At 37.4% G+C, this 24,879-nt stretch overlaps 1 protein-coding gene across 1 annotated transcript; it reads right to left on the bottom strand.

The window, feature by feature from the left end:
• Positions 1-310: 310 nt before the first annotated feature.
• LOC308687462 (NLR family CARD domain-containing protein 3-like) lies at positions 311-23,249 on the bottom strand. The gene is made up of 8 exons (XM_081360028.1): positions 23,163-23,249; positions 20,880-21,081; positions 9,351-9,473; positions 7,249-9,126; positions 6,949-7,122; positions 6,682-6,855; positions 1,294-1,340; positions 311-1,221 (listed from the first exon to the last, which is right to left on the bottom strand). The coding sequence occupies exons 2-8, from the start codon at positions 21,029-21,031 to the stop codon at positions 644-646; spliced, it is 3,126 nt and encodes a 1,041-aa protein (XP_081216154.1). The 5' UTR covers positions 21,032-21,081; positions 23,163-23,249; the 3' UTR covers positions 311-643.
• Positions 23,250-24,879: the final 1,630 nt, after the last annotated feature.

Here is a 24,879-nt window from a genome sequence, read left to right as displayed (position 1 = left end):
GGAGTGACAAATCAGGACAGCAAAAAAGATTAAAAAGTTATTTAATGTTAAATAATATCTATCTATATCTATCTATCTATCTATCTCTCTCTCTCTCTCTCTCTCTCTATATATATATATATATATATATATATATATATAAATTATTTAACAATAAATGTTATGTATTTAAATAAAACAAAACAAAAAACAGCTTGACTACTGAGTTTGTAGAAGTGCTATAAAAAACAGCAAGCATCTGGTTTATCTTACTCCCGCCTACCATGTATTTCTTAGAAACTATAAAGGAAATATATAACGATTACCTCAAATGGATTAACCTAATCTTTCCTGTTTGACAGAGGGTGTAAGTCTGTGTTAGCCAATCAGAAAATCGATATGATATGATCGATATAGTTTACAGAGTTATTTGCATATTCACAAAATATTCTGATAGGTCCAGTAATTTATTCATAAGCAAATCTGACCAATCACATCTCTTATTAGCACTGTGGAGGTTGGCCTTCATAGCCTATTGAAGATGAGTCTTCCTGTACACTTTATGTAGAATTTGTTTGATTCCATCATTTATCAATTGTGACTTTATATCTCCTTATTCTGACTTTATTTCAGATAATTGTGAATTTATATGTCATGATGTGACTTAAAATGTGTTTCCATATGTGTCTTTTTGGTTCATCACAGGAGGCTGTTCAATCTGACACAGAGACACTGAAGAATCATTATAAACTCTAAAACCAGCATAGAGGGGTTCAGTGAATGTGGTGTTGAATGTGTGTAAGTGTGTGATTGTGTGTGTGTCAGAGACGCTGTAGAAGGACAGAGTGCCGGCCGACACATCCACATACACTCCTACTCTGTTAGAACAAGATGAAGGGACAGGAATGTTCTTTCTCTTACTATTGTGCCAGACAGAGTAAATATCATCACAACAGTAAATATTCCAGGACTTTTCATTGAGTCCAAACCGACATTCACTCCCTCCTTTCCTGTTGATTCCTTTATATGTCACTGCTACATGACCCCATCCAGTCCCTTCAGCCTCCCAGTAACAGCGTCCAGTCAGACTCTCTCGACACAGCACCTGCTCCTGGAGCACAAATCTCTCTGGATGATCAGGATACGGCTGATGCTCTCTCTCACATGTTGTTTTTTTGTTCCCATCAGACAGAGAAAGACGAGTGTGTGCTGTGTTTGGATCCAGAGTGAGATCACAAGCATCTGAATACAGAACATCAGATCAGAAGAGCGGTGGCATTAAGAATGCAGAGGTTTGCATGTGTGTAGACTTACATTTCCGCAGTCCTGGTGTGATCCTGAAATTTCCTCCATGATCCAAACTGAGCAGAGAGAAAAACAAATAATGTTTAAAGGTGCAGTGTGTAATATTGGCTGCTAGCTGTTGAAATGGGTACTGCAGTCCATATTCAAAATATTGGAGAGAGTTGTTTCTCCCACCCCGTCCTCAGAATCGACGCTCACACGATTTGCTAGATTGAGAAGTGCAACAGGAATGAGGGCGCATGGCAATGGAAAGCGATACATTTCATGTTCCTTTCATGAGCCTTACATTGCAAGCTGATCAGCCAATGTAATAATTTGCAATGTTTTTACTGCAGAGGATTTTTATGTTGGGTAAAATCTGCCATCTTTGACCCAGTTGTTTGCTGGCTGCAATACGCTGTCTTTTCCACCAACTGGCAACCCATGTTTCGAAATACTATTGGGCAAATTTGCAGTGTAGCGGGATCACACAGACCAAAACAAAAACAGACATCAGCAGGTTTGTGAAGTCAAGGGGTTAGAACAGAAGTCTGCAGGAAGGAAGACCTCCAGGAGCAGGGCTGACAACGATTCATTGTGCACTTTATGAACATTCTGCAGATTTTATCTGAAATCGGTAAATACACTCGTTCGTTATTTAGTGAAAAAATAAAACTGTAGTGTAGTAATTTTTTTAAAAGCTGAAGTAAATTAAAACCTCTAGTTTTACACCTCTAAAGTTGGATATAACAGATTAAAAATGTTGTTCTTACATGAGGTTTATGGATTTTTCTGTATTAAATCAGAGAGTCAGCAAAAAAATAATGGGAGCACAACATTTCATCCCAGCCAGCACAGCCATGTGGGGCCCAAATGGGTTTGACCTGGGCTATCTAACTGGGACCCAGCCAGTTTTGTCCTCGGTTTCCATGTAGGCCCCACATGGGTTTGCCCAGATGAAATGAACACTGCTTAGTGTGCACAGTACAGGCTGTTTAATGTAACACTGAATCAGTGTTGGAGGTAATGAGATAATTAGGTGATTGAATAATGATAGTGCATTATTGATGAAAACCTGCTGTTAACAAGCATAATCACTGAAGGAAAGAGAAACACAAGAACTACTTCCAGCCACAGCCTTAGATGAAATCAACTGAAGATAAAATACATTACATCTCTCAAGATCTCATTAAACAACTCCACAAACAGCATTACCAGCTTCACTTATTACTAACCAGACTGAGTTTATTTCTGTCAAAATGAGGCTTCCTGAACCACTGAGACCTTGCAGGCCATTGCTTCAGCTAAAGGTTCATTACTCGAAGCTTCATTCAGCATCGCTCACTAGTGACACCTAGCTACTGTGCAAAGAAATAGCAGACAAATTCATTCATTCTGAACCAGTGTCGCGGGCGTGCCTTCCCCCGGCAAATAAATATACATATTTATTTGTATATTTACATTAAAAATAAATATTTTTATTTAGACCCTCCCTAATTTTATATAAAATATATATTTTTATAAAAAAAATATATTTTATAAAAATACTTTTATAAATAAAAATATTTATTTTTAATGTAAATATACAAATAAATATGTATATTTATTTGTATATTTATATTTAAATATATATTTTATAAAAATATTTTTTTTATAAATAAAAATATGTATTTATTTTGTACTCACTGTTGATGTCTGTAACCTTTCATTTGCAATAATAAAAAGACATGATCAGACATTTGTCCATTACTGTGTATAATATAAAATATGTAGCCTATCTTTCTATGAACAACAACAGTGACACCGTGTTGAGTGCAGTGCTTATGTTTGAGGGAGTGTAATAAAGTACATTTATTCATTTAGCAGATTATAGATAACAGATTAAAGTAAACTGCAACAGAATAGTCCGGAAGGAAGGATTACAATAGATTTTTTATTGAGAAACAGAATTATTTCAAGTGTGTTGGGGTTTAGACGATTCCTCTTCTTGGACAAAATCTCTCCAGCCTTGGAAAAGATCATTTCACAAGGACCAGAGGATGCAGGGGAACATAAAAATGCCAGTGCCAGCTGGTATAAATGAGGATACTGATGCTTCTGTTGAGCCCAGACAGGGGAGGATTGCCTCTTTCTTGCTGGCTCCATTACCAGGAAAAAGGAAGAGTCACAAAAAGCAAACAAATCCAAAAGGGCAATCCAAATAAAAAAGCAATCCAGTCCAGATGCAAAAATCCAGAGCAATCCAAATAATCTTATCTAATTAATATAACAAGACTATAATATAGCTAGGCCTACTATAATAATAATATAGACTACTATAACTATTCTAACCTAATAATGTAATAATATAGGCCTACAGCCCTCACATATGACACAATAACGACAATGACAATGATAGTTTTCTAACTCTCTGACTCTCTGACACTACTACAACTCCTGACAACACCCACAAGGAGGCGCGAGTTTCGAATCCTTTTATCCGGAAGCGACACTCAGACCGAACCGATGACGTATTTACACAAACCGAGGCCTCGTTTGTCATTAGTCACGTGATTTTCACGTTAACAACACAAGCCTCGAATCGCGGCTTCATCTGGCACGCCCACTTTTTCTCGACACACGCTCCGACGCCTCGGTTCAAATGTCACATCACTAGCTGTGTCTGTTTGTTATGGCGAGAACAGCAAGAGAAAATGCAATCAGATGCTGTAAGCTGATTGATGATAAGAATATAGGCATTGTCATGTAGTGGCTTAACTCACTGATATTTTGTGTAAGGTTTGTACGGGTAGTATGTCATTCATTTTGTTTTATTGTTGTGATTCTACAGCAAGAGATCCAGCACAGTTTAATCAGAACATCAAATGATTTTTAAAACCCCATTTACACATGTTGGACTACTGAAAGTTCTACTTGCACACAGACATCAAGAATCAGCATATGAATCTCAACAATGGTGACACGCTTCATGCTGCAATGCATTCTGAGTAGGGCTGGGTGATATATCGCACAATATTGTTATGCGCATCTCGTCAGTAAAGCCGGTTCCTTGATTAGTAGTAAATCGCCTTCACCTGCTTTCAGATGGAGTGGTGTTAAATTAACACTCCTGGGGCTGGGAGTGTATATGAGTCCACACTCAAGAGTGTAAAGTGTTAAAATATGAGTGTTAAATTAACACTCAAGAGTGTTAAAGTTAATGAGATAATTAAGTGATTAATTTAGTGATGATTGAGCATTATTGAAGACACCTGATGTTAACAAGCAGAATCACTGAAGGAGAAAATCACAAATTGTAAGTTACCCTTATGGTTATGGGTGTTTGCTTTAGTTGGGCTCTTGACCCTTATATGTTTACTTTAAATTTTACTGTTGTTTGTCTGCTGTTATTGATTTATAACAGTTAAATGAACAAAGTAAAGTATGATCTGATAGTTTAGGTTATGATTTGACATAATCATGCTGTGATCTTGGTTTAACTTGTTAGCAGCAGCTCTGTGATTCTACTGCATATGACTATCAGTACTTTACTTACAATCCAATATATTTAATAAACATTGTTCTGATCAAAACACTTTCACATAAATTCATTTAGAAACACATACATCAATAATCAGCCTGTGAATCTCAACAATGGTGACAATAATAAAGCATGTTGCAGTGGCTGCCACCAATCACAACTCATTTATGGCTCCCATCATGCATTGCGGTATGAATAAATTATGATATGAATTGTCTATGTAATTTACTTTTCATAATTGAATATTCTGCTCGTCACCATTGTTGAGATGCATAGACTGAATCTTGACGTCTGTGTGTGCCTAAAATAAAGATTTTTTTTTTTTAAACAACTTCTAAGAAATCCTTTATATTATATTAAAAATTCTGGGCATTTATGCAGATTCACAGTTATGCTGTAACCAGCAACATAAATCGAAGTCAGAAAGAAGGCTCTTAATGAGTACAGTGATCAAGTTCAAATGATGATTGTCATAATATAACCAACACCATCAGATCACTTTTTTTCTTTGTTCATCTGGCAGTTATAACTCAGATACAACAGTCAAAAAAAATCTAAAGTTAATAATATAAGGGTCAAGAGCCCAACTAAAGCAAACAATGATCACCATAACGGTGGCTTACAATTTGAGATTTTCTCCTTCAGTGATTCTGCTTGTTATCATCAGGTGTCTTCAATAATGTTCAATCATCACTAAATTAATCACTAAATTATCTCATTAACTTTAACACTCTTGAGTGTTAATTTAACACTGGAGTTTTTGCTGTGTAGTAAATGCTGCTCCATCTAAAAAGCAGGTGATGGCGATTTACTACTAATCAAGGAACCGGCTTTACTGATGAGATGCGCATAACAATATCATGCCCATATCGCCCAGCCCTAATTCTGAGTGCATCATACGAAACTTATCCATAGCTCCCAGAATGCATTGCACCATGAAGCATGTCACCATTGTTGAGATTCATATGCTGATTCTTGATGTCTGTGTGCAAGTAAATCTCACAGGAGCCCAAAATATGTAAACGGTGTGTTAAAAATCATTTGACGTTCTGATTAAATTCTATTATTCTCTTGCTGTAGAATCACAACAATAAAACAAAATGAATAACACTACCATATAACATATAAACCTTACACATAATCAATGAGCTAAGCCACTACATGATGATTATACTCTTATCATCAATCAGCTTACAGCATCTGATTTTATTTTCTCTTGCTGGTCTCACCATAACAAACAGACACAGCTGCCAGAGAAAAACTTTTCTTGAGAAAAGTCAAGAGCCTGACTAAAGCACACACTGATCGCCACAATGGTAACATCAACTCAAACTATTACTTTCAAATAAGTAATCAACATCTAAACCTCTGTTAATTCTCTTATTCTTGTTAAATAAGATTTTCTGTAGACGTCTGACAGAAATAAAGTCAGTCTGGTTAGTAATAAGTGAAGCTGGTAATGCTGTTTGTGGAGTTGTTTAATCCGATCTTGAGAGATGTAATGTATTTTATCTTCAGTTGATTTCATCCAAGGCAGTGGCTGGAAGTAGGCCTAGTTCTTGTGTTTCTCTTTCCTTCAGTGATTATGCTTGTTAACAGCAGGTGTTCATCAATAATGCACTATCATTATTCAATCACTTAATTATCTCATTACCTCCAACACTGATTCAGTGTTACATTAAACAGCATGTACTGTGCACACTAAGCAGTGTTCATTTCATCTGGGCAAACCCATGTGGGGCCTACATGGAAACCGAGGACAAAACTGGCTGGGTCCCAGTTAGATAGCCCAGGTCAAACCCATTTGGGCCCCACATGGCTGTGCTGGCTGGGATAAAACATTATCTTAACAAAATATCCCTCTTATGAAACATATGATTCATAACTAGCCCACATACTTGAGTATCTCCAGTTTGTAGTTTGGATCATTCAGTCTGTCGTTGAGCAGCTGAACTCCTGATTGTCCTGGGTGATTGTAGCTCAGATCCAGCTCTCTCAGGTGTGAGGGGTTTGAACTCAGAGCTGAAGACACATAACCACAGCCTTCCTCTGTCACCATACAGCCAGACAACCTACAGACACACACACAGTCAGATCATCAACAAACACACATCAAAATTATGACTGGCTGAGTGTATATATATCCCTTATATGTTCTTACACACCTCAGTATCTCCAGCTGACAGTTTGGACTCTTTAGTCCATCAGAGAGCAGCTCCACTCCTGAATTCTGCAGGTCATTGTTACTCAGATCCAGCTCTCTCAGGACACAGTTTGAAGATTGAAGGGCGAATGCCACAATTTTACAGGACTGGCAACTGAGATTACACCCAGCAAGACTAAAAGAGAGCAGAACACAATTTTCTGTCTGTAAATTCTCTAAAAGTTCAAATGTATCTGACTGAAGTTATATACAAATATTAAGTAACTTAAATGAGTATTCAAAAGAGAAAAAAAACACTCACATGGCTTTTGTGCAGTTGATCACAGCAGGTATCAGTCTTCTTCTACCCTCATCTGATGTGTTGTATTTCTTGAGGTCCAGCTCATCCAGCACCTCATCTGACATCTGAAGCATGTAGGCGATTGTTGAGCACTGAGCAGGAGAGAGTTTCTTCTCTAAGTGTTTGTCTGATTTCACAAACTCCTGAATCTCTCTGGACAGAGTCTGATCTTTGACTTCCAGCAGACAGAGGAACAGATTGATGGATCTTTCAGCGGAGATCTGTCCATCTTTGATCTTCTCTTTAATGTACTGTGTGGTTCTCCTGATGCTCTCTGAGTTGTTCTCTGTGTGTGTCAGTAGATCCTGTAAGAGTCTCTGATTGGACTCAAGTGAGACGCCCAGCAGGAACCGCAGGAACAGATCCAGGTGTCCATTCTCACTCTCAAGAGCTTGATCTACTGCTCCTTTAAGCAAATTTTGTACTGAGGCAAAATTCTTCAGTCTCTCCATGGTAATGCTTACATGGTAGTAAAATGCATAAAAAGCAGCAAGAAACTCCTGAACGCTCAGATGAATGAAGCTGTAGACTTTCCTCTGATGAATCACAGATTCCTCCTTGAAGATCTCAGTGCAAATCCCAGAATACACTGAGGTGTCAGTGACGTCTATGCCGCTCTCTCTCAGGTCCTCCTCATAGAACATCACATTGCCCTTCATCAGCTGATTGAAAGCCACTTCAGCAAGTTTAAAAATCACTTCTCTGTTGGACTGCAGGAGTTTCTCTGGACCTCTCTCTTCATACTTCTGATTCCTCATGTTGATCTGAATCAGCAGGAAGTGGATGTACATTTCAGTCAGAGTTTGAGAGATTTCTGCACTCAGATCTTCTTTCAGGAGCTTTTGAAGCACAGTGGACGAGATCCAGCAGAAGACGGGTATGTGGCACATGATGTTGAGGCTTCTTGCTCTTCTGATGTGTGAAATGATTCTGCTGGCTTGATGCTCGTCATTGATTCTCTTCCTGAAATATTCCTCCTTCTGAGGCTCATTGAATCCCTGAATCTCTGTCACACGGTTGATGTATTTGGAAGGGATCTGATTGGCTGCTGCTGGTCTGGAGGTGATCCAGATGAGAGCAGAGGGAATCAGCTCTCCTTTAATGAGGTTTGACATCAACTCACCCACTGATGAAGTCTCAGTCACATCAGAAACTTTCTGAGCGTCTGAAAACATCAGTGTGATTCTGCTTTCATCCAGACCATCAAAGATGAACACAACTTCACATTCCTCATAAATCTTTGAGTCCAGATCTTGAAGTTCAGGATGAAAGTCCAGCAGAAGTCTGTGAAGACTGTACTGAGCATCTCGGATCAAGTTTAACTCTCTAAATGGAAGCACAAACATTAAATCTACATCCTGATTGGCTTTTCCCTCGGCCCAGTCCAGAATGAACTTCTGCACAGAGACGGTTTTCCCGATTCCAGCGATGCCTTTAGTAAGAACAGTCTTGATTTGGTCTTTCTCCTCACATCCTGGTTCAGGTGAGGCTTTAAATATGTCATTGCAGTAGATTGGAGTGTCTTGTGGGTGTTGTGTTCTGGCTGTTTTCTCCATCTGTAAAACCTCATGTTCTTCATTCACTCCTTCTCTCTCTCCCTTTATGATGTAGAGCTGTGTGTAGATCCTGTTCAGGAGGGTTTCATTCTCTTGGTGTTTATTTCCCTCAAATAATCTCTCATACTTGTTCTTCATGCTGGTTTTGTGCTGGTATTTGATTTTCTGCAGGCCTTCAGTCTCCTGTGTGTGTGTCTGCAGGACTGCTTCAGTTTTTTTCTGACTGATGAGAGTCTGATAGTGGGATGTAGAGGACGGCCCAGATCTGATCAGCTCCCCCCTGCTGAATAAATAAAAGAGCAGCAATTCCAGTGATTACAATGAGCATCAGCAATATCACCAATATATGAGTTACTGGATATGACTTTGATGTCCCTTTTCAAGTTGCACCCTTGTGTAGTGCATATATCCCTTGTGTTATTTCATTGAGTTTCTTAAATTCTTTTAAATTATCTTATTTATTTGAGATGCACAACAGTAAATTAGCCAGTTAATGTTTATACTAACAGAGGGTCAGATGTCACTGGTCCATCACTGAATTCAGGGGGTAGTATCATGGAGTTGTTACTCTTTAGAGACACACCGCTGGGTTCTGGAGACTCTGATCTCAGTCTCTCCCTCCTGCTGATACTGACAAATAAAAACAGAATGTTAGAGCACTAGCTATTAGGGTTACCCAGTATTCCGGTACTACATTAGTATTGCGATACTAAAGCTTAAAAATACGAGTGATACCATTGTATTTTAAACTGTAGTATCGTCAATACGGTAGTACCGTAAGGAATGTTGTGTGTGGGGCAGGTACACTATTTAAAAAGTTAATATGAACATGAATGCCTGGAAATACATTAGTGTGATGCCTTTCTGCTGTGCCCTGTGTAGTAAATTCTGTGTAGAATTAGCGCCTTATGGAATGTTTCATTTAATTTTTTAAAAATCAAGCATCACTTAATCAACATTCGATAAGGCACTAATCACATTATATGTTAAAATATATAGTAAAATCATATTATAATGATTGGAATTTTTTGATATACATGTTCTGCTCTCCAGTCAGGGTTGGAAATATGTGGAAAGAAGATAGAAGATATGTGGGCAAAAATGCTCCTGATAGTTCAACAATGTGACACGAGCAAGAGTGCTGTTTTTATTTCATGATATCTGAATGAATCTGTGTTTTTGAACAAATGGGGGCGGATCATTAATTCACTGAGCCATTCATAAAAACAGTAATTTGCTTTGTTCCTGAATGATTCAGCTGTTTTGAACGAATCAGTTGAAGGATTCAGTGACTCAATCATTAAAACTTGCTGCCACCTATGGGCGGCTTTAGTTTCCCCATCTAAAAGTAGGCCAATTCATAATTTTTTTTACATTTCATATTTCTAAATTCAGAATTTTATATTTAAAACATTAAATTATGCAATTGTAATTGTAATGTAAATGCATAAATACCACATCTAAATGTCACTTTATGCAGTCTCTTTGCTACTGTGCAGTATTAAGATTACAGTAATTATGTTTACACTAATTTCATTCTAGTGGTAACAATAACCAATTATTCATTCAGAGGAAATCTGGTCTGTTTTGTCTTAGTATGTATTTATGAAAGTTTGGTTCATTTTGTAGATTTGAATTATAAACTAGAATACAGTTTTTCTCAGTCGCTTTGGTGCATTTCTCACATCACTATTTACATTTGCACAACAGTTAGTTCAACCTCCACAACATTTAGTCATTTGTGCACATCATAGTAGCAGTTTCTCATTCCTTCCAACAAATTGCAAATGCTTTTGGGCATGCATCAATTGCTTTCATACAACTCTCTACTGTTTTATAACATTTTCATTTGCTTATGTCATGTCAGTCAAAATTAACTATACTTGTGAATGCTGAATAGTCATTCCATATAAAACTAATAGTCCTCATTTCATCGCTTGAGTCGTTACATACAAAAATGTTGAACTAGTTGTCAAAATCTGTCAAGCAAATTTTACACATTTTTTTTAATATTTTTTTTTCCTGAAAAAAGCAAGACCCTTTCTCTTTTTCTGATTGCGAGATGATATTCGCTGTGATGTAGATGAAATTATGTGGCCAGAGAGAGAGGAATGTCTGGATGTGCATGAATGATTACAGTACTATGTATGTTGTATGTTCAGTTCCAATATGTACTGCAGTATTGTGTACAGTTGTGCACAGCTCTACCCAAAGGGAGTCTATGTGTGTTGTAAATAAGGGTGTATTTTTTCTTTTGCACAATGCTGTGAACAAATTAGAATTGCAAAGAGCATATGCAGTAAAAATGTTAAACATACATATTCAGTGTCTTGTACTAAATACAGTAATGTGTAACTTTACTGTATTTTTCAAATGGCTGTGCAAATTGTATATAGTGCTGTCTTGAGCATTTTCAGGTAGTGTCACCAAGATCTGACTTTTTTGCATTGGAAAACATTTACAGAGTAAACTGTCATAATGAAAACATGACAAAGCCATTTGACTATCTTGTTCATAAACAATGGTGTCAGGACTTTTCATCTTGATGACACTGACACTTTCATTGACATGAATACTTGCTTTTGAGGAATGAGCTATCCATTTTGAGCAAGTGACACGCTTTTGCAGGTTATCAACTAGGTTTTGCAGTTTGTACTAATTGTTTTGAGAACTGCATTACAGTTTTTCTCAGTCGCTTTGGTGCATTTCTCGCATCACTATTTACATTTGCACAACAGTTAGTTCAACCTCCACAACATTTAGTCATTTGTGCACATCATAGTAGCAGTTTCTCATTCCTTCCAACAAATTGCAAATGCTTTTGGACATGCATCAATTGCTTTCATACAACTCTCTGCTGTTTTATAACATTATCATTTGCTTAAGTCATGTCAGTCAAAATTAACTATACTTGTGAATGCTGAATAGTCATTCCATATAAAACGAATAGTCCTCATTTCATTGCTTGAGTCATTACATACAAAAATGTTGAACTAGTTGTCAAAATCTGTCAAGCAAATTTGACAAATTTTTTAAAATCTTTTTTTTCTTGAAAATGTCTCCTAAATTGAACAATTTCTCTCAGGTGAATCTCAGCTTTCACTGATGAGGAACGTCTGGATGTGCATGAATGATTACAGTATGTTGTATGTTCAGTTCCAATATGTACTGCAATATTGTGTACAGTTGTGCACGGCTCTACCCAAAGGGAGTTTATGTTTGTTGTAAATAAGGGTGTATTTTTTCTTTTGCTCAATGCTGTGAACAAATTAGAATTGTAAACTGTCATAATGAAAACATGACAAAGCCATTTGACTATCTTGTTCATAAACAATGGTGTCAGGACTTTTCATCTTGATGACACTGACACTTTCATTGACATGAAGACTTGCTTTTGAGGAATGAGCTATCCATTTTGAGCAAATGACACGCTTTTGCAGGGTTTCAACTAGGTTTTGCAGTTTGTACTAATTGTTTTGAGAACTGCATTAGCTGTTGTGCAAATGTAAATAGTGATGTGAGAAATGCACCAAAGCGACTGAGAAAAACTGTAACTGTTGTGCAAATGTAAATAGTGATGTGAGAAATGCACCAAAGCGACTGTGAAAAACTGTAGTAAAGTTTGTAAACAAACTTAAAAGTTGCCTTGAGAAAGCTAGACCAGAAAGTTTGAACTAGTTTTAACAGCTAACACCCCAAGCTTTAAGGTTTACAGGTGGCAATTTAAAAAAATAGAATGTTCGATAGGCATACAGGCAGACAGATAGACAGACAGACAGATAGATAGATAGAGACAGACAGACAGACAGATAGATAGATAGATAGATAGATAGATAGATAGATAGATAGATAGATAGATAGATAGATAGATAGATAGATAGATAGATAGAGACAGACAGACAGACAGATAGATAGATAGAGACAGGCAGACAGATAGACAGACAGATAGATAGATAGAGACAGACAGACAAACAGACAAACAGACAGACAGATAGATAGATAGATAGATAGATAGATAGATAGATAGATAGATAGATAGATAGATAGATAGATTGATAGAGGAGAAGCGCAGCCTCAGTCTGGAATGTGTGGACACTTTTGTTCTTGTATAGCAACAGTGGGACTCCATCTTAATGGAAACTAGTGAAAATTTGGTTATATAATGGAAATGGAGATGGAAATGGAAAAGATGGCGCCAGTGTGTGTGGCCGGCCGTCCGTCGTTGTCAAACTTGTTTGTAATTTTTTTGTTTTTGTCACTGTTAATACAAAATATTGACTCTCTGCTGGTCTACGATCGCCAAACGCTGTTTGATCTCCGACTATCTGTGGGATCATTGATCAAATATGATCAGGGTGGATAGAAACCTTCTCTTCCTCCTTTACTGTCAGAGATACCTGCTCATCTCCTGTACAATCCGCCATCTCGGCCTCGGAGAAGTCGCTTCAAGCGGCGGGGAAAGCGTAGTGGACAGCTGGTGAAGCTTAAAGCATACCTGGTGCTCTATCCTGGATCGGTCGGATCGGGTCGGACTCCTCGAAGCTTCTTGTTAGAATATGGATCAAGTTATGGTCGTAATATCTCGTTTCGAGTTTTGGACCCTGCGGACACCTGGCTGGTACCTGTTGTCGTCGGCACGGATGTGGAGGCTCGGCCTGCTCGCCGAGTTTCGCCCCGACTCCGCAGAGGTGGCGTCAACCATGGATATATTCAGCCGCTGAGTCGAGTACCTAGGACGGCCAGTCCGGCGACACAGGCTGCTCCTGTCAGAGCTGCCTTGGTCAATGCTAGATTGCTGGCGAATAAGACTTTTATCCTGAATGACTTTTTTACCTGTCATGAATTGGATTTCTTATTCGTGACTGAAACCTGGCTAAACGTTGGTGAGTCGAGTGTGTTTTCTGAACTTTTACCGGCTGATTGCTCTTATTTTAATTCTCCGAGGACTACTGGTCGAGGAGGTGGACTTGTTACTATCTTCAAGAAAAAGTACAGCTGTAGACAGCTGTTACTGGTCTCCTTCTCAAGTTTTTAACTAACCATGTTTGAATTGGGTCAAGCTCAGCCAGTACTATGTGCAGTTATATATCGTCCTCCTAAGTATAATAAGGACTTCATCAGTGATTTTTCTGAAATTATGCCGAAATATGATCGGATTTTAATTCTAGGTGATATGAATATTCATGTGTGTTGTCCTACGAACCCGCTGGTAAAAGACTTTTTAAATCTTATCGATGTTTTTAATCTTACACAGTTTATTTCTGGTCCGACACAGGTCCATGGTCACACATTAGACCTTGTTCTGTCATACGGTGTACCTATTTGTAATGTAGAGGTATTAGAAGCTGTTTTCTCTGATCACGCGCCTGTTTTATTTGATGTTTCTCTTCCCTATCAAACCGCTAAGCAATACGTTCCATCTCGTATCTGCAGGATGATCAAACCCACCACTGCTGCGCAATTCTCTGGTGCTTTTAATATTGCTAGGGAGGCTATGGGATCCTCTGCCTGTCAAAATACAGCGGAGTTAATCTCTTCTTTTCTATCCACTTGTTGCAACATTCTTGACACCATTGCCCCATTTAAATCCATGTGTTCAAAACCTAAATCTGAACCTTGGATAAATGATTTTACTCGGGCTGCTAGACAAAAGTGTAGAAAAGCTGAGCGCAAGTGGAAAAAAGATCATTTGCAGGTTTCTTATGAGATTCTTAGAGAAAGTTTGCATAGTTATCAGAGAACTGTTAAAGCTGAGAAGTATCTCTCAGATTTTATTTTAAATAATTGCCATAAACCTCATGTTCTTTTTAAAACAATTAACTCTGTTCTGAATACCCCCCAATCTGTTTATCATGTAGCATCTTCTGAGGCCTGTGAAAAATTTCTCCATTTCTTTGTGGATAAGGTTGCCTCAATTAGAGCAAGCATCTCACTTCCTGCTTTAGACCCCTCCATTTCCATAGAGTGTGCAGCTGTTTTCACCCGATTTGAGTCTGTATCCATCGCTACTCTTACAAATATTGTTACACATTTGAAGCCCTCAGTTTGTCCCACTGATATTGTCTCACCTCGCCTTTTTAAAGAGGTGTGGGACACTATTGGACCTAATATTCAAGAAATTATAAATAGCAGCCTTGCTTCAGGCTTTGTACCAGTCTATTTAAAACAAGCAGTGGTGCAGCCACTCATTAAAAAAAACTAATTTGGACACATCGGTACTCTCAAATTATCGCTCTATCTCTAAACTTCCATTTGTCTCGAAGATTTTAGAGAAGGCAGTTCTATTACAGTTGCAGTCCTTTCTAGACACACATGGTGTTCTTGAGGTTTTCCAATCGGGTTTTAAGACATTTCATAGCACTGAATCCGCACTTTTGAGAGTTTTTAATGATCTTTTAGTTTCATTATTTTAATTATGCTTTTAGATCTCACAGCAGTATTTGACACAGTTGACCACAGTATCCTTAAATCTCGCCTCGAACATGCCGTAGGGATTAAAGGCACTGCCTTAGAATGGTTTAGGACATACTTGTCAGACAGAGATTTTAAAGTAAGTTTTGGTGGCTCTATTTCACCTTCTGTGTCTCTCACATGTGGAGTTCCCCAGGGTTCGATTCTCGGGCCAATTCTCTTTTCACTCTATTTGCTCCCCCTTGGATTAATATTAAAAAGACACAACATCAGTTTCCATCTCTATGCAGATGATTTGCAAATCTATCTGCCTATCAAAAGAAATGATGGTAATTCTTTAACAAGATTGGTTGACTGTTTTAATGATATTAAAGCCTGGATGGCTGTAAATTCTTTAAATTTTAACGAGAGTAAAACTGAGGCCATGATTTTTAAACCCAGTGGCACTTCTGATGTCTCACAAATAAATCTGGCTATTTTGCAACCTTATGTTAAGTCTGTTGTAATAAACCTGGGAGTTAAAATGGATTGTGATTTTAAAATGGAGAAGCAGATCAATTCTGTTGTGAAAGTTTCTTTCAACTTAGGCTTCTCACTAAGCTTAAGCCCTTTTTATCCTTCACAGACTTTGAGAGGGTTATACATGCATTTATCACAACACGTCTTGATTATTGTAATGCTCTGTATGTAGGTGTTAGCCAGGCCTCCCTTTCTCGTCTACAACTGGTTCAAAATTCAGCCGCTCGTCTTCTTACTGGAACTCGTAAGCGTGAGCATATCACCCCTGTCCTTGCCTCTATTCACTGGCTCCCTGTTAATTTTAGGATTGATTTTAAGATTCTATTGTTTGTTTTTAAAGCCCTTCATGGACTAGCTCCTGTTTATATTACTTCTCTGTTGAAGCCACATGCTCCTTCAAGATCTTTAAGGTCTGCAAACCAGTCTCTTCTTGTCGTCCCTAAAACGCGTCTCAAAAGCAGAGGGGATCGAGCTTTCTCAGTCACAGCCCCGAGACTGTGGAATGAATTGCCTCTTCATGTTAGACTGGCCCCCAGCCTTCTGGTTTTTAAATCGCGACTTGAAACACATTTTTATTCCTTGGCTTTTAATCCGGCATGAGAACTGTTGTAATTGTCTGGTGTTGTATCTTGTCTACTTATTGTTTCTTCTCAATGTACAGCACTTTGGTCAACATGGTTGTTTTTAAATGTGCTATAGAAATAAAGTTTGTATTGTATTGTATTGTATATAATGTGTGCATGCCTTTGTGTGTGTGTGTGTGTGTGTGTGTGTGTGTGTGTGTGTGTGTGTGTGTTTGCATGGATGATTTACATGAAATGTAATGTGTGTGCAATGTTTAAGCTGGCTCTCAGTTCAATAAAATAAACTTAATTTTAGATTTTTTTCAACTAAGGCGGGCATGCTGTGATTTGTAGTGTACTTTTAACTGTAAGGAAAAAAAACACAACATGGGAGTGGGATGGAAAGGAGTCATTTTTCTGGGATAGGGACAGGACAGGATTTTATTTTTTGTGGGAGTGGGATGGGAGAGGTTTGAAAATCCACTCCTGTGTCACCCTCTGTGAACCCAGACACACCAGCGTTTGGCTTTCCAGCATATTTGGGATTTCCACAACAGGTGCAAAGCAGCATTAGCAGTTATCTCCAACATGGTTGATGACGGAAACAAATGCAGAAAGATATTTTGTTATTGATCATGTGCGTAAAAACACTCCACATTGTGTAATGTTTTAATTCGCGAAAACCAAGAAACATCCTGCGAGTAATCTAGAGTGAGTAACGCAATGGGAACATTCACATTTTATTCAAGAATATTCAAGCTCAAGGAGGAGTGTGACATGTTAATCAAATCTTCTTGACAAAATTTTATCAATGTAGTTTATCAGATGCTTTTCATTAGGGCTGCATGATATTGGTAAAAACTGACATGGCAATATTTTGTTTTTCTGCAATATATATACTGCGAAATATTATTGTTAAAACTACACTGAAAATCTGGAGACAATTCAGACACCATTTTGGTTTACAAACCTCTTCTACTTCTGCACCTATTGCAGCAAATTTTGCTTTCTTACCATCATTAATGGATAGGGCTTTCTCTCAGTGGTCGGTATTGGGTATTCTAACATTTAAGGATTTTTATATAGATAATATATTTGCGTCTTTCCAGCAATTACAGGAAAAATTTGCATTGCCCAAACACAATTTTTTCAGATATTTGCAGGTTTGTAGCTTTGTTCGGGACACGCATCCTCAGTTTCCTAATCTCCCTAGTGTTACTCCCATTGACTCCTTCCTCAAACCTATTCATGTTATGAAGGCTATGATTTCACATTTTTATGAAGCAATCTGCTCCTTACGTGAAAGCTCACTCGCATCTATTAAATCTCAGTGGGAGGAGGACATAGGAGAAAATATTTCAGAAGAACAATGGGGAAAGATTCTACGTTGTGTGCACTCCTCATCCTTCTGCGCCAGACAGGGTCTCATGCAGTGTAAAATCCTTCATCACACCCACTGGACCAAAGTTAGACTTTCTAAAATATATTCTGAGGTAGATCCCATGTGTGATCGCTGTCATCAATCCCCCGCATCTACTGCGCATATGTTTTGGTCTTGTCCATCTCTACACAAATATTGGTCTCTGATCTTTAAATCATTATCTGAAGTTCTTGGAATTTATGTTAAACCGTTGCCTGTCACAGCTCTATTTGGTACTCTCTCTCTTTCACTTGACATGCCCAAATATAAGACTGATTTTGTAGCTTTTGTCACTCTTCTGGCAAGACGCCTAATTCTAATAAATTTGAAATCTCCTACACCTCCTACTCATTCTTCATGGATTAATGATATCTTTCATTTCATCAAACTAGAAAAAAATCAGGCATACAATGAAGGGATCTTCTGACAACTTCTATAAAATTTGGGGTCCTTTCTTAGATTGTGTAGGAAGGTGAAATGGTTTTAAACGCCTGTCTATATCTCCTCTGGCAGTAAAGAATCTTCTTCCATGGGATATTAACCTGAATATGTTTTTGGATGACCAAGCTTTATATGGCTCCTTTTAAAAAAATTTTTTTTATTATGATTATGATTATTATTATTATTATTATTATTATTTTTTTGGTTTATGTTGCTGTTCTTGTTTACTGTTTACACTTTTGTCATTGTTTTATTCTTTCATGCTGAATGCTTTTTGGAAATAATTTGCATCATATGACAGATCCATAACTGTATATTTCCTTTTTATTATTGCTTATCTTAGAATTAACCATATTATGTCCCCATTTGATGTATGGTGCTTTTGCTGAACAAGAGGGACGGAATTAATGACATATATGTGATATTCCAATGGTATCTGTAATTGTGTGATGTATTCTGTTTATGTGGAAAAATTCTAAATAAAGTTGAAAAAAAAAATATATATATAGGCCTATATATATATATACTGCGATATGAAAAAAATATCACCTGATGATTTGAATAGCTCTATATGCAAAAAATGAATCGTTCTAGGATGATTTGGGTAATTTTCTAGGGTAGTGCATCTGATTAGAAAATAATAAACACATTACAAGCATAGATGAATACAATAGAACAAAGACACAGATGAAATAAGCAGTGCTTTATGTGGTAAATTAACTGTATTCAGGTACAGATATTGAATAATCAAATGTAAAACACAGCATAGTATTCACTGTATAAATTAATATGATTCTTATAATTAAAGGGGCATTCCACCCATTTGAACATTGTTTTTTATTTAAAGTGGGTCATATATGTAGTCGAAATGTAAAATAAATTTTGAATTTGGTGCCTTCGTGACCGAGGAAAGACAAAAAATAACTTCAGGACGCATTTGAATGAAAGACAACAACTCCCACAATGCACCACATTGCACAGCTCCGCAAGCCACTCCCACTAATCCAGAAAGCGCATATCTGCCTATAAGAGAAATCACTCTTCCGTCTACAAGGCTAGCTACCACCAGAGCTTGAAATTCATTTCACATTCACACAAAATGTCTAGTTAGTTGGCGAACTCATTAGTGCATTACTCCTCATTTGTATTTCTTTCGAAAAGGTGAATTATTGCATGGTACCTGGATGTTCAGTCAGAACATATGCGGTGCGAAACTAGGATAGTTCTCAACACAAACGTCCGTGTCCTCGTCTGATTCAGAGATTTCGTCCAGGAGAAATTGTCATCGTTGAAATTCTTTGCCGCAGACGGACTCTATCTCTGTGTTCGTAGTTGCATCTTACAGTCTATGAGTTGCATAGTGAGATCACCGGCGCCACCAGTCCGCCCTAACTCGAGCCAGTCCGGGCTCCTCGTCCGCGGCAGGCAGGTCTTCTGCCTCGGCTGCTCTTCGCTATAATGCGGCTTGTAAAGGTAGCCACAAACACCTGATTCAAGCATCAGACTTCCGAAATCCTCTTCTATATCATATTGAGCACTCTCCTCCGCTATTGTCATAACTTTACATCTGTCTCCACAGCGCCTGTTAGCTTAGCTTCAAACAAGATGGAGGATATTGCTTTCAGTTTCAGAGAGTAAAGTCCCACCCACTGATCTGTAATAGGTCTGTAGCGTGAGCGGGTCCCACCCCCTGGGAAAGATGAGGAACTTGTGCTTGTAGTCTTTACAGAAATCCACCCTTTTTACACTTCCTCCAACAATGACGTCAAATGACGATTTTTGCGTCATTGTTGGAGGAAGTGAAAAAGGTAAATAGTGGATTTCTCTCGTCTCAGGGGAAAATGAGAGAATGTTGCACGACCATTCAATAGTATGACTGGTTTTCTAACAATGGACCTCTTAATGCAAATGGGTGGAGTGTCCCTTTAATACAGTTTGTATGTGTTAAAGCTACAAAAGTGATTTTCTCTTTCTCTTTTGTTGTTTGATTAACTTTGGTGACACAAACAGTTGCGGGTATATTGGGCTGCTGTCACTTTAAGACGAATGCATGTATCCAATACCGGTAATGATGAGCATCCGTTTTCTTTCTCTGTTTACATCTCATAACCGACTGCGTTTACGAGGAAACTCGTCAGGACGGGCATTCTGACTTAATTTTCCATGGACATGTCCGTTTAAGCACAAATAGATAAGAAAGGCAAGGGAATTCGGTGTTCATGAACTTCTCGTGTTGTCTGCGTGGCTCCGTCTGTGCACACAAAACAGCGCGCGAGTTACAGTCTTCTTGCACTTGATGTTTAAACTGACAGGACTTTAAAACACATACAAATGATAAACTATCACTCTATGATGGTTAAACTTAATTAATCTGACGAACCGGGCGGCATGTGTCGCACATCGCAATATAGATGCTAAACGATACACCGCACAGCCCTACTTTTCATACAAAGCCATTTAAAGCAAACTAAACATTCTTTAAAGAGAGAGAGTTAGTGGTTTAACAGGATTTAGTCAAGAGAAGTCTTTAGACACATCTTGAAAACTGCAAGCAAGGAAAGTGATTTTGTGCTTATCTGTGAAGGTTCAGTATCAGCACTCACCCACTGCAGGCTTCTGGAATACACTGTAACTCACTTTGAATAAAAGCATCTGTTAATGCTGAAATGGCCAGTGTCTCACCTGGGGTCAGAGGTCACTGTTGCATCACTGGATCCAGACGAAAGATTCCTCATGGATTGATCACTCTTCACAGACACACAGCTGGATCCAGGAGATGGAGAACTCGTTTCAGAGGCAGTGTCCTCATCTTCTCTCTCATTATGGAGACTCATTTTCTTCTACTCTCATTTGCCAAAAGAGTGAGGAGAGACTGATTTCAGACCTTTATTGTGGAAACACAGAGTGAAATTCAGTAGCACAATTATACAATACAACAAAGTAAAAACTACAACGTTAGTACAGTCTTAATCAACATGATATTGTAATCTAACTATTTATCCCCATATTATAATAACATGCAAAAATAGCTCAATGTAACATAAAAAATAATAGTCAATAGTGATTCAAAAGTGATTTTCTCATAATAATAGTTGGAACTACATCCCTTATGTTAAACACATTTATGCTGAAATGCTTCTTTGTGTTTGGAATCAGGAATCTTTATTCCCACATTTTTGTTTTAAATCTGTCAAAATATACTTAAAAAAGCTTGTTTCTTAAGCTGAATCATCACACAGACTATCAACAATCTCTACATGTAGGGTATTCTATTAAACAGAGCTGGATACACTTCTCTCCTCTTCTTTACCACTAAATATTTGTTTTTTATGCATAATAATGCAGAGTCACATAAACATTATAAGCTATATCCTATGATTTTAACTTTCCTTATACTGTTGTGAAAGGCACTGTCTGTTCATAATAGTGTCACGTTTAAAGTCCAAAGATGATGAAGATGAAGGCAGGTTAAGAGTTTCAAAATAGTAACAAGGTTTATTAAGTCAAGTCAAGTCAACTTTATTTATATAGCGCTTTTCACAATACAGATTGTATCAAAGCAGCTTCACAGTATTAAATAAAATAGTACATCAGTGTTTGTTTCTGGTGTAAAACATCCACGTTTGGTAATGCTGATCAATAGCACTGTTTAATCGATTAATCAAATTAAGTATCCCCAACTGAGCAAGCCAAAGGCAACAGTGGCAAGGAACCGAAAAACTCCATCAGGTGACCTAATGGAGAAAAAAAAAACCTTGGGAGAACCCAGGCTCAGTCGGGGGCCAACTTTCTTATTAACAGAAATGAACAACTCGAGAGTGCAGAGTAAACACCAACAATACCGGACAAAGAATGAGTGAAGATGAGGAACTGAAATACACATGGTGATGAACTAAATGATGAACAGCTCTGATGAACAAATGGATATACATGGAAACTGATTATGGCAAGAAAAGGGAAACAAAGGAACACAAGAACAGGTGACTAAACAGACTGATAGAAAACTAAACCAAAAACTGAGTAACTGTGACTTATAGCTTTGTTTGGCCATAATAAAGATAACTGATATTACTTAAACAAACAGACATTTCTCATGGATGTCACATGAGAAAACGATCATCTGCAGAGAGAAACTGCCATTCTGAAGACATCAGAGGACTGGAACTTCATTACATTATTTTATGTTCTTTTTTATTTATTCATTTTAAATATTCAGTTATCATGTATCATTTATGTATCCAGCTTGCAGTCCTTTTTAAATGTCTTTTTTTACCAGATCAATATTTTAGTAAATAAAGTGGTAAATTATTAAAATTGTATTTTTGTGCAAACAAAGCACTCGCGTCGCAATGACAGCATTTCTTTTTTTGGATGAACTAACCCCTTTAAACACAATAAAGCACAACTGCAGTTCGGCTATTTCATTTCAAACATTGTGAATTGTTGTTCAGATATTTTTGTAAAACTCAGGTACTTTCTTTTTCCATTTTCTTACTGCTTATTCTTTTTTAATGTTTGCTAGAGCAGTGTGTGAATGCAGGAAGTGGAAACTGGACAGTTTGAAACAAATGTAATACATTTTGAAACTTAATTTACATTAGTCTTTAGTATTTTGTGAAGTTTAATACTGGTGTGATAATCTGAATGCAGTATTCAGCACTGTTGTTGTGCTGTGTCGAACTTGAACACTTAAACTACAGTATATATAAAACGAACTATTATTATTATTATTATTATTATTATTATTATTATAACCATTATTATATTAACCTAAAACTGAATGCTAAAACAAAGATCACGGGATATCAAAAGTAAATACGTTAATCGTCAATGTTTCCGCCATTTTGGTTTATCTGTCCTGTCTAAATATAATGATTTGTGTTTTAAATCCCATGAAAGAAGAGCATATAGCTGCTCATTTTAATATCACTACATGGTTGCATGAAGAATGAGTTCTGAACTTACCGCAAAATATGCGACAGTTTAAACATCCAGAGGTTTTAAGCCTCGAAATGGCGTCTCTTCTCTTCCGTCTCTTTTCCTTTCGTTTCTACCTGGTAAAGGTGTGTCTTACTCTTGTTTTCTTGTAACTCCACTAATGTGAAAAACAAACTCACTCCCTCTAGTGGCGCAAAGAGTCTGTAATCTGATACCAGAGAGAGCGCGAGACTGACTGAGTCAGCTGGTTTTAACTCCACTGTATGAATAATAAACTCCCTCTAGAGGCGGAGAGCATCATCACAGTCTCAGTGGAGGACAACATATCTCAGTCTCAGAGTGAAGACCATCAGGAAAGTTGTATATGGTTCAGTGAGGTAAATAAATGATATTTTACAGTGTGGTGTTTTGAAAATCTGACCTTTGTCCTCAGGATGTTCTCTTAAATTGTTTAGACTTTACACTTCACCAGTAAAACATAAACTGTGGACCAACAAAAGTCCAGACGTGTCACGTGAAGCCCACAAAAGGTGTGCCCGGCTCTACCATACTCACTCATTAGATATTCTGAACACACAAAAAAAAGTTGTATAGTGCACTACGCATACTATAGCGAACTATATGTTCATATGTTACATATTCTCGTGTCATTTTATTTGTGAATAAAACTTTTACTCTTCAGAAACAAAACTAGTCACATTACCAGAGCCTCTGATTCAGAACAATCTCCAGCTTCCCCTTCGTGCAACTACAACCCAGAGTGAGAACATGCAGCTGACACGAACAGTTATGGGTTATGAGTTATGATGCTCCATGAACAATCGTGCAAAGCATCATTGGATGCATTGGATGAGAGGCTGCTCACTGCAGAGCCATGGGTGGAGTGTGAAGTCCAGCTCCGCCTCTCTGAATGTAATTTGGGCCTAATGGGTGGAGCTAGAATATCTAACCACACCCTAACTCAACCCAAAACCCTATTAGACGTCCAGAGAGGAGGGGCTGGATGTAATCTGACTCTGCAGTGAGCACTACTTTGAGAACTTTAAAAGGTTTAAAAGGGAGGAACAAAGAGAAATTAAGTATTCCTGGGAAAATAGTAAGTAAGGCGAGACCCTTAAATGATAAGAACAAGGAAGTGCAGACTCTACACGAAAACTCTCTCCAACCCGAAACGGTACAGTTTATAATTCTAAATCATTTCAGTATCAGATATAATACAGTTTTTTTTTTGTTTTGTTTTTTTAAGTTGTTGATTTTTAAGTTGTTTTTTAAGTTGTTTTGTAAGTGATAAGTTTTTTTTTAGAGATAACGTTTGTTCTTTTGAACAACTTAGAAAAAACGTACTGTGACAAAAGTAGTAAATTGCAAGTCTGCAACAATTTGGATTTACATTTAAAAGTAAAATTTTTGCCGATTGTTCTGTAATGGTATTTTAAACATTCGTACTAGATAATAATAAAAGGTCTGAATGTGGCAATATTTTAATATGTTAATATGTTATCTATCTATATATATATATATATATATATATATATATATATAATATACCTTTATTAGACCAAGATATTGAAATGTCTGATTGCAACGTGTGCCAGATTAATGTATAGGCCTAGACCATGCAAAACAGAAATTTTTCCTCATGATTACACAGTTTGATTCGTTTAATAATGTTTTAAATCAAAATGATTTATACGTTTTGCTTTGATGATATCTCTTGATCAAAATATTTTACATGACGAATAAA

Source organism: Scardinius erythrophthalmus, assembly GCF_964197995.2.
Source record: "Scardinius erythrophthalmus genome assembly, chromosome: 3".
Classification (NCBI taxonomy): domain Eukaryota; kingdom Metazoa; phylum Chordata; class Actinopteri; order Cypriniformes; family Leuciscidae; genus Scardinius; species Scardinius erythrophthalmus.
The sequence above is the reverse complement of the archived record's forward strand: the minus strand, read 5'-3'. Positions and strand labels throughout refer to the sequence as shown.

What these genes read in the sequence shown, in the direction of transcription:
- LOC308687462 (XM_081360028.1), bottom strand. Translation starts at nt 21,031, where the DNA reads ATGAGTCTCCATAATGAGAGAGAAGATGAGGACACTGCCTCTGAAACG. An exon ending in CCAGTGACATCTGACCCTCT is followed by an intron (nt 9,127 to 9,350) that starts GTTAGTATAAAC and finishes TTATTTATTCAG; the next exon opens with CAGGGGGGAGCTGATCAGAT. An exon ending in CACACCAGGACTGCGGAAAT is followed by an intron (nt 1,222 to 1,293) that starts GTAAGTCTACAC and finishes TTCTGTATTCAG; the next exon opens with ATGCTTGTGATCTCACTCTG.